Raw genomic sequence first — 10,504 nt, 5'->3', positions numbered from 1 at the left:
ATAAAAATTTATGAACAAACAAAGTTAGAGATGATTGTTTCCTTATGAAATTACAATAAAAATGTTATGAAAAGATAAGTTTCTGTATGATAAGTTATTATCCCAAAATATAAACCATTACTCATCAAATAGGATAAGTTGTGATCAACTTTTAACTATTACCACACAATTAAATTTATATTAGCTTTACATCTATGTTCTTGTTTAGTATAAGTGATTTACTCTTTGGAAGTTAATTCAAGATGACACTCTGACGCTCAAGTTAGAAATTTTCTCTGTAGGTCATTTGTAATTTAATAATCAAAAAGTGAGTTTACCTCGAAATTAAACCCTTATTTATAGAGTTTAAAGGAATCTGCTCAATTAATTTACCTCTTAATGGTCATTAATGCAAACCTTAACTGTTTAACAATAGTCGTTGTCGCATTAATTGCACCTTAACTCTGCTCAATGGTTGTCGGGACCGAACGACTGCGAGGCTCTTTCCTGCGCTTTAACCGCTCGGTCCTCTCTCTCCAGTATGTCACTTTATCCGATCGGTCGGCTATAAGCCCGTAGTGCGAGGCTCTTTCCCACGCTTTGATTGCTCGGTCCTTTCTCTCCAACTTGTTGATGTACACCTATCGGTTTATTGTAAGCCCATAGTAACATAGGCACTCCAAACCCTAGCATAATCTTAGTTATGCGTAGGGTTTATGAAGCTATGTCGATCAGTTGACAAAGTTGTTAATTGCTTATCCGCCCGGTCCATTGGCCTGACAGGTATCTTTGATGCGCCTTAAGTCCCTACTCTTTTATACACCAAGCGCTGGACTCTAAGAGTTCATTTAGTGAGAGTTCACGAAGAACGTTCCTCACCAAACGGTCATATTAAGGTAAAAGTTAAAAAAGAACTTTCTAGGAGTTCACATGGAACGTTCCCTAGGTTGAAGGGGCTTAGGTAAGAGTTACAAGAATGTTCCTCACCGATCGGTCGGATTAAGGTGAGAACTACGAAAGTGTTCCTTACCGTTTGGTGGAAACTAGGAGTTCACTTGGAACGTTTCCTAGGTCCTAAATGCTAAGAGCTACAAAAGTGTTCCTCATCGAACAATTGATGCTAGGAGTTCACTTGGAACGTTTCGTAGGTCGAAAATGCTAAGGTGAGAGCTACAGAAGTGTTCCTCACCGAACGGTCAACGCTAGGAATTCACTTGGAACGTTTCCTAGGTCGAAAATACTCGAGTGAGAGCTACTGAAGCGTTCCTCACCGAGAACCGAACGGTCGACGCTAGGAGTTCACTTGGAATGTTCCCTAGGTCAAAGAGACTTGAGTGAGAGCTACTGAAGCATTTCTCATCGAGAACCGAACGGTCGAAGCTAGGAGTTCACTTGGAACATTCCCTAGGTTGAAGAGACTCGAGTGAGAGCTACTGAAGCGTTCCTCACCGAGAACCGAATGGTCGACACTAGGAGTTCACTTGGAATGTTCCCTAGGTCGAAGAGACTCGAGTGAGAGCTACTGAAGCATTCCTCACCGAACGACCAACACTAAGAGTTCACTTGGAACGTTTCCTAGGTTGAAGAGACTCGAGTGAGAGCTACAAAAGTGTTCCTCACCGAGAAGTACGACACTAGGAGTTCACTTGGAACGTTCCCTAGGTCCAAAATGCTAAGGTGAGAGCTACGGAAGCGTTCCTCATCGGGCGGTCGACATTAGGAAATCACTTGGAACGTTCCCTAGGTCGAAAAGACTCGAGTGAGAACTACTGAAGCGTTCCTCACCAAGCCGGGGACACTAGGAGTTCACTTAGAATGTTCCCTAGGTCCTAACCATTTCATATAACTTGCTCAAATTTTTGATGAAAATTCTTTAATATTATTAATAGTAGCATTGCGAATACATCATAATTTTTTAACTGAAACATGTCAAGTGGAAGACTCATCTCTGTTCTTGTCACGATTATGTCGTTGATCTAGCACAAATGCTCGCTTCCCACCTTCCGTTCCTGGCCTGCTGAGGGTGAAACATTCTCTTCATGCTGCCTTTTTGGACAACCTGCATCTCCCTTATTCGAATGAACTCAGCGACCCTCTGTTGCACTTCTCCCAAGGTTTAAGGCTGTTGACAGGGTGTTGATGATGAACTCCTTGCCAACACCCTTCACCTGTCGTGCGGTCCGATTGTACCGGTCCATGAAGTCCCTCAAGTCTTCATCTTTCCCCTGTTTGATTTTAGTTAGTTCCATATAGATAAGGTTTTGCGTCTTACTAGAAGCGAACTGCCGCTCAAACAGGCGTCTCAAAGTCATAAAACTATCAGCAGTTCTGAGACAAAGAGAGTGAAACCATGCCAAAGTTTTTCCTTTAAACGACAGGGAAAAAACCCTGCACCAAACCCTCTCATTGGGTGAATAGATTGTCATGGCATCTGCAAACGACATCAGATACTCCTTCGGATCCCTTGATCCGTCATACTTTTCAAGAGTAGGAAACATCCTATCTGGTATTGGCTCCTCCATAATTGCAATTGTAAATGGGTGAAGCGCCTTGCCCAAACGACATTACACGGGCGGGCGGGGCGGTTCTTGGAACTGTTCTCCCCCTGATCAGTGCCTTCCTGATCAGAATCTGGGAGTTTCACTATAGGGGTCCGAGTGGGTGCAGCCGACCTTTTTTACGGGGCCCTCCGCCCCGCGTCGCGGTCCCTAAGTGTTGCATCCCGCTCGACCCTCAGGGTTTCAATTTCAGCCTGCATGGCTTCCATCCTTTTCTGCATCTCCTGCATAAGCACCTTTAGGTCTTGGGCCATCCTTACGGTCTTGCTAGGGTGTCTTCGAAAATCCTCGGCCCCACGGTGGACGCCAAAATGTTTCTACTGAAATGGGACGAGGATAACCGTCTATCCGAAAGTCCTATGTGGAAAACGTCCTCCTTGCTCCTTGCTCCAGATAACCGATCGACGTATAGGGAGTGACCTGCAAAAGACACTCCAACGCTCAAGTCAGAATTTTTCTCTGTAGGCCTTTTGTAATTTAATAATCAAAAAGTGAGTTTACCTCGAAATTAAACTCTTATTTATAGAGTTTAAAGGAATCTCACCAATTAATTTACCTCTTAATCGTCATTAATGCAAACCTTAAGTGTTTAACAGTAGTTGTTGTCGCATTAATTGTGTCTTAACTTTGCTTAACGGTTGTCGGGACCGAACGACTGCGAGGCTCTTTCCTGCGCTTTGAGCGCTCGGTCCTCTCTCCAGTATGTCACCTTATCCGATCGGCGGCTATAAACCCATAGTGCAAGGTTCTTTCCCGTACTTTGACTGCTGAGTCCTTTCTCTCCAACTTGTTGATGTACGTCGATCGTTCTAATGTAAACCCATAGTAACATATTATTTCCAACAAGCACTATATCATCAATGTTGATAAGTAAAATTGCAGTATCACGGTCTCTCAATTTAGTAAACAAAGAATGGTAAAAAACTACATTAATTAAAACCATGAGATTGAAAGAAATAAGACAACCTAAAAAATATTGTCTACTGGCTTATTTAAGATGATATAGAGATCTATTTAATTTGAAAACCACATTTTGATCATATTTATATCTTGCTGATAATTATACTTGTGAGATCTCCATTTTAGAAGACATTGTTAATGTCTAATATTTTAAGGTGTCACTAGTTAATGGTTATAATAGCTAAAAACCACACAAAATGGTTAAAAATCAGTGAGAAAATGTCAAAATGAATCTAAATCTTCATTTTGTGTAAAACCCTTACCAATGAGCTTACTTTGTAGCCATCTAAAAAACCATTTGCTTTGTATTTAACTTTGTATTTGTAACCAATAGCTTATTTATGTTGAGGTATAGACCATAATCCATGTGTTGTTGATTTCAAGAACTTTTTGATTTCTTCCTTTGTGGCTGTAAACTAATTAAGGTGTTTAATGGCTTCATTAAGAGATTTTGGATTAGAGATAAAAGTGATCATAACATTGTACTTCTTTGTGTTAAAAAAAATATCATAAAAAACATACTTTGATATCATAAAAAAAATATCATAGGAGTTTGTAATAATACTATGATAATCCTTCAAATACACATGTGACTTACACATGAAGACCAATAGATAAGTGAACTAGTAAGATCAAATAGTCTAATAGGACTTATATTGTCTCTTGCTTCACTAGAATATTTTGACTATATATCTTGTGAATCATGTATATCACTATTTTCCATGGAGTGTAGAGTGACCACTCTACCTGGGATTGTCATCATTAAACATATGATTCTCAAATGATCTAATAAGACTGTTTAGGATTTTTTTTCTCAAACAGTAATTTTGATAAGTGTTAATAGTGACATGAAGAAAATGTTTTTTTTTCATAAAACATAACATAATGAAAAATAAAATGCGATGTGTGAAAATACTAACCCATATATCCTTTAACATCAGGCTTGAAATAGAAACATTGAGAGCTTTGTTATAAGGTTTTGGTTGATAATTTAAAACAGCACTAGGCATACAATTAACAACATAGGCGACATAGTAATATCATAGTTCCAAAATTTTTTGGACAAATTACTCTAAAAGAATCACACGAGCAACACACATAATATATTAACGTTTTTTCTCAACAATATATTTTGTTGAGGGGTTTCAACGCTAGAATTTTTATGAAAAATGTCTCTTTAGATGCATTTAAATCATTCATACTAAATTCTAACTCATGATCATATTTCTAATATTGGTTTCAAATTGAGTTTCGACAATATTAATAAAGTTATTTATACTATTTGAAAAGACTAATCCAACTAAATTTGATCATCATCACAATCATAAGAAAATATCTATATTCTTAAAATAATAAAAAAAAAATTAATGTCTTTGTAGGTCCCAATTTTCGTCCAGAATCTCAAATAGGTCTCCCTCTTTTTCAGCGTCTCAATTGGGTCCTTATTTTTGTAAAATTGAAGCAATTAGAGATTTCCCGTCAAATTGAACAAACGACCGTTTAAGTTTGGATTACGTGGCATGTCAATGTATTATTTTAAATGACGTGACAGTTTATACATGATTGACGTGTATTTTGTAATTTCTAAATTAAAAAATTGAGGACAAATTGAGAAAAAGAAATTAAAGGTAGTCCCTTTCTCTGCAATTGAGGAATACGAAATTAGGGTTCGTGAGAGAAAAAAAACAAGTCAATTTGTTTGCGGAGGGTGGGGCCATCAGAGCTGACTTTGGTTATGGAAGGGTCTTGACCGGTGAGGAGACGGAAGAGGAAGTTGAAGGAGGCGGAGCCAACAGAGGTGTTGAAGTCAGCCTTGGAGGATCTTCCAGCGAGCTGGTCCTCGAGGTCAGCGAAGTGTTCTGAGAAGTTGTTGCGGAAGAGCGAGATGAAGGAGGCGTGCTTGGAGGCGAGGAGGTTGAGGTAGAAGGTCTTGAGGAGCGCATGGGAGGGGTCGATGGTGTCCTGGAAGGCGCAAACGTGGTAGCCGTCGGTGAAGGAGGTGGAAGGCATGAAGGTGCTGTCAAGGACGTCGCGCTTGTCGACCTTGGAGTTGTCGAAGAGGATTTGGAAGGAGACGCTGTCGAGGAGAGCGATGACTTTAGGGTTTGAGGAAATGAAGGGATCGAGTGGCATGTTGATTCTAATGACAGTTGATTTGCCTTTTCTTATGCTTCACATTCTTCTTCTAGAATGACAATCCCTTCTGAGAGACACGTGTTCCTTCACACTAGAAATGGATCTGGTGATTCTAGTCTTGTTCTCTCAACTGATGCTAAGCCTAGATTGAAATGGATACCTGATCTTCCTACCTAAACGGTGAGTATTTAAAATATATATTTGGTGATCGTCAAATCTTGAAGAGGATAGAGAACTTTTATACTTCTTTTTTATTAGTTGAATGATTCCAAGAACTAATTTTTTTTTCTGCAGAGGCAACACCCAAAATGGTAATGAAACTCATGGGGATTTCAGGGCTTACTTTGTATCATCTAAAGAGCCATCTTCAGGTAAAAATCATTAGTTTTCTGATTAGGGGTTTTTCTAGTTTTTTATTTGGGAATTTTCGCACATTCTGATTTTGTCTTGTAGTGGTGAAAATGTTGGACGAACTCGCGATTGGGTTCCTGCAATTTGCAGTTCTGTCTACGGTGGCTGCCATGGAAGCGTGATTTAGTTACCGGAGAAGATGAAGGATGGCATTCTAGGAGCAATATTTGGTGTTGACAGTGCTTTTTTGACCTTTCCATGTGTTCTATGAAATGAGATGACCACTTTGCCCTTATTTAAATTTTATTTTCCCTCTTTGCACTTTATTTTTTAATTCAAAAATTAAAAAAAAATCACTTCACACACGTTTTTAATGTCACATCATTTAAAAAGACATTGTCAACATGTCATATAACACCCTCCTTAACGACGTCTTCTCAATTTGATGAAAAACTCCTATTTGATTCAATCTTACAAAAATAAAAATCCAATTGAGACACCGAAAAAGAAGAAAACCTATTTAAGATTCTGGACAAAAATTGAAACCTACATAGACATTAAACCTAAAAAAAAAATATTACAAGGACCCAACTATCTAAATGCAAAAGATTAAAAAGTTTAGAAGTAGTAGAATTACTAATGGGAAAATGATGTCTGTTTTGCTTAGCATAATGACAGGCATTGCAAGCATAATATTTTATACTTTGTATATCAGTTTCATAAAGTTCATTTTATCATATATACCATGCGACAATGCTAAACATCAATATCCAAAACACTACAATCAAGCCGAGTAAAAAAAAATTGAAATTCTTACAAATAGTTTTCTTGAAAGAGAAAATAAAGGCCACGAAAGTCTTAGCTGTAGCAATAGTCTTTTTGGAGCTATTTTCCTAAATAATACAAGAGTCAGGGTAAAAGATAATCATAAAATTATTTTGATTAACTTTGATACAAAAGTAATATTAAGATTGAAAGAAGGAATCTAAGAACGTTATGAAAAAAAAATATCAATTAACTCAGTAGTTCCAAATTAAAGAGCCAAGGTTCAATGACCATAAGGTAATTCGATAGTAATTGGTTTAACACATACAATATGAAAAATAATTCTTTGTTGAAACAACATGATTCTTAACACCATAATCTATGATCAAAGTAATATCAAGGAAATCCATTCTTTAGTTTTGAAATACAAGTACAAACAAATCCATGTGAACAGTATCCGAATTCTGAAGGTTGTGTTATGTATATCGTTAATAGTTATGGTGAATTGGTTATTTGGAATTTCCATAGCCAGGTGGAAATTTCAAGAATTTATCTTTCTTGACGGATAACAAAGGAAAAGATTTTTGAGATAAGAGTAAAAGATTAAGTAGAAGAATGTGTGAGCTAACGTTTCTATATTGTTCATTAAGAACACAGAGAACTCCATGACTTGATTCTCAAGTTTTCTCTTCGTGATGATATCAAATATGCCACAAGAACATTTGTTGGTAGATATAAAAAGAGTCTGACATGAAATTTTCTACCTCATCCTGTATAAACCTAACTTTTAAAAGAGCGCAGTATCAGTTTAATCTCTCTATCTTAAAGAAAAAACTTCTAATTTATGGCCTATCATGCATAACAAGTAATACAATCCATCCAAATAATAAATTGTGGTTTGCTTAGAGATACATCGTGCACACTGTAACACTTGAAAAGACGTGCTCTCATATACCATCATAAAGAAACCATAAGACAAGAAAGAAAAGAAAAGAAAATGAAAAGGCCGAAAAGAAAAATTATTGTTATTAATATTGAAAGTTTACATAACATGACACAACACCGAAATATCTATAGAAAAAGAAAAAGGGAAAAGAACCATATGGTCCAACAATACAATCCAAAAAATACAAAACTCCTTCATACTATCCAATCATAACTTAGATCATAAGACATAACTTATACAACAGACCATCCAGGCAAAATATGGACATGGACGCCGTCTATGATTGACGGCGAGATCAAACGGCGGGGGTTACCTCGCCTGTCGTGGCAGGGGTTACCTCGCCTGTCGCGGCAGAGGTTACGTCGCCGGTCGTGGCGAGGGTGACATCGACAGCGCTGGGGCGGCCGTCGTTTTCGTAAACGATGAGGTACTCGACAGACTGACCGTCGGTCAAGGAGCGGTAGCCGTCGGATCGGATGGCAGTGTAGTGAACGAAGAGATCACTGGAACCATCTTGGGGAGTGATGAATCCGAAACCCTTATCCTGGTTGAACCACTTAACGGTGCCCTTGGATCTCGGAGTGTCGGCCATGGGTGCCGAAGAGGTGGATTGGAACGGAATAGAAGGTTCTGGAAGAACCTAGAAGTTTCCTTTCGGGGTTTGAGAAAGCTTTGAACGCTGAATTGGAGGGAAGAGTGAGGTGCGGCGATTCTGATTTGTTCATTCCCATTATATTATTGTTTAGGAGGACCCATCCGTATCCTTCTTGCTGTAATCTCACTGTGTTACAATCTCCCGATCCAATGCCCTGCGTTGCCTTATCCAAAGCACATTATTCATACCTCACAAATATCTTCTCTATTTTTTTTTTACAAGGTTTAATAACTATTTTGGTTTCTCGATGTGTAAAGTTTATTCAAAGTTGTCCTTCCTTTTTTTTAAGTTCACTAACATCCTACTTTTCGCAAAAACAGTTTAAGTGAATCCTTTGTTTACGGCGTTAAAAAACTAACGGCAAAGTTGCTTTGGTGACCAAAATTAGATGACCTGTCCAATTAGTTGGCAAGTTCATCCAATAAGAGAGTGTTACGTGGCAGTCCTCTTTCCACTCAAAAGCTTTATCACACTTCTTCATCTTCATCATTAACCAATCATATTGTAATTCAGTTGCCAAGATTCAAAAAAATCAAAGTGAGGGAGCAAATCATACTGTAATTCAGTTGCCAAGATTCAAAAAAATCAAAGTGAGCGAGAAAAACCTTCAGAGGGTGAAGACCAACTGTCGACGTTAACTGAGAAGAAGAATCTAATGTTTGATGAGCGTTTTCGGGATTATTGGTGCTGTTGTTCTCTGATTCCTTCTTCTCCGTTGTGAAATCCATAATCGCGCGCCAAACCCTAATCCCCTTTTCCCCTCTTCCCAAACCCTAATCCCTAATTGCACATTACTTCATAAATAATTTAACGTAAAAAACCTCACTATCTTCCAATCTCAGTGTTTCACCGTTGTCGTAAACCAAGATCGTCGTCGCCCCGTACGCCTCTGCTCTCTCCGCTACTGCGTCGCGCCCCATCTCCTCGCCCTTCCCGCACTCAAAACAAACAAACAGTTTAGAAATACAGTGCAGGGACGGGCGACAAATCCCTCCGGGGGATCCGGTGGGTTGAAGTCAATGTCTTTTAATGGGTTGACGTTGTCGAAGAAGAAGGTGTCGATGTCATAGGAGGGTTTGCATTTGGCGTAGAGGATGGAGGGGTGGTGTTAGGGTTTGGTGAAGAGGAGGGAGACGGTGTGCAGCGGCGAAGGGAGGAGAGAGAAGCGAAAAGAGGAAAAAACCGAGAATGCCACGTAATAATAAACTGGACAACTAATTCAGGTTTCACCAGGTAAACAACTCTGTCGTTAATCTTTCTAAAGCCGTAAGCAAAAAGGACTAGCGTGCACCGTTTTTGCGAAAAGTAGGATGTTAATGAACTTTTGAAAAAAAGGAGGACAACTTTGAACAAACTCTACAAAACGAGGGACCAAAATAGGTATTAAACCTTTTTATAATATATTTTTAAGCTCTTTTTCTTTTGAAGGAGCGTAGGCCCAAAGCAGAGTAAATGGACAACTACCTCACTAGGACTCTTTCTTTTTGGAGAATATAAGGTTGGCGAAATTTATTAGATTGTAATAGAAAAGTTATTTATTCTTTCAAAGTAATATTCTAATCTTCAATTATTTTCTAGGAATTTTTTTTAAATGATTATAAAAATAGGTAAATCGTATTTGTAAAGACAATTTCATTTTGAAGGAATATATTGAAGTGATCCCAAAGTTAAATATAATAAATAATCAAGTAATGATAATGCATGTTGCTAGCAAGGAGTTGACCATTAGTTACCCATTTGATGAGTAGATGTTTTACATTTTGGACTTATGACTCATAAAGAGTTATCTTTGTTTTAATATTTTTGTCGTAATTGCAAAAGGAAACAAGTTCTCTATCTCTGGGGAGTTTCATGGAATGAATTAGTGATTTTTCACTAAGTCAAACGGTAGATGGTGGCCTGAAAGTGAGTAAGCTTCAGAGACATAAAACAGGTCGGTTCTTAATCAATTTTTTTGTGTGGGATGGGATCTCTTGTTGTTCTATGTTTGTTAATTGATTCATTTAATCCTAATTATTTCAAATTACGATGAAATCACGGTTATTTTGTCTCTAGATGTAGCAACATGGCAACAAGAATTTACCCAAGCTGCTGGACTACGTTTCCTGTCTACTCATTTAGCATTGTTTGGCATTCTTGGATTAAGATGCTAAT

At 38.1% G+C, this 10,504-nt stretch overlaps 1 protein-coding gene across 1 annotated transcript; it reads right to left on the bottom strand.

Annotated features, from left to right (window-relative positions):
* Nucleotides 1–2,063: 2,063 nt before the first annotated feature.
* Nucleotides 2,064–2,501, bottom strand: LOC148204038 (uncharacterized). The gene has a single exon (XM_088107837.1). It carries the CDS (start codon nt 2,499–2,501, stop codon nt 2,064–2,066), a length of 438 nt encoding a protein of 145 aa, XP_087963963.1.
* Between the last annotated feature and the right edge of the window lie 8,003 nt (nt 2,502–10,504).

This window comes from Vigna umbellata, chromosome 2 (assembly GCF_029865625.1).
Source record: "Vigna umbellata cultivar VRB3 chromosome 2, Vumbellata_1.0, whole genome shotgun sequence".
In the NCBI taxonomy this organism is placed as follows: domain Eukaryota; kingdom Viridiplantae; phylum Streptophyta; class Magnoliopsida; order Fabales; family Fabaceae; genus Vigna; species Vigna umbellata.
Note: the sequence above shows the minus strand (reverse complement) of the source record. Positions and strands in the feature narration are given on the sequence as shown.

Bases quoted from the DNA above. Each gene is read 5' to 3' on its own strand.
- LOC148204038 (XM_088107837.1), bottom strand. From the start codon at position 2,501: ATGGAGGAGCCAATACCAGATAGGATGTTTCCTACTCTTGAAAAGTAT.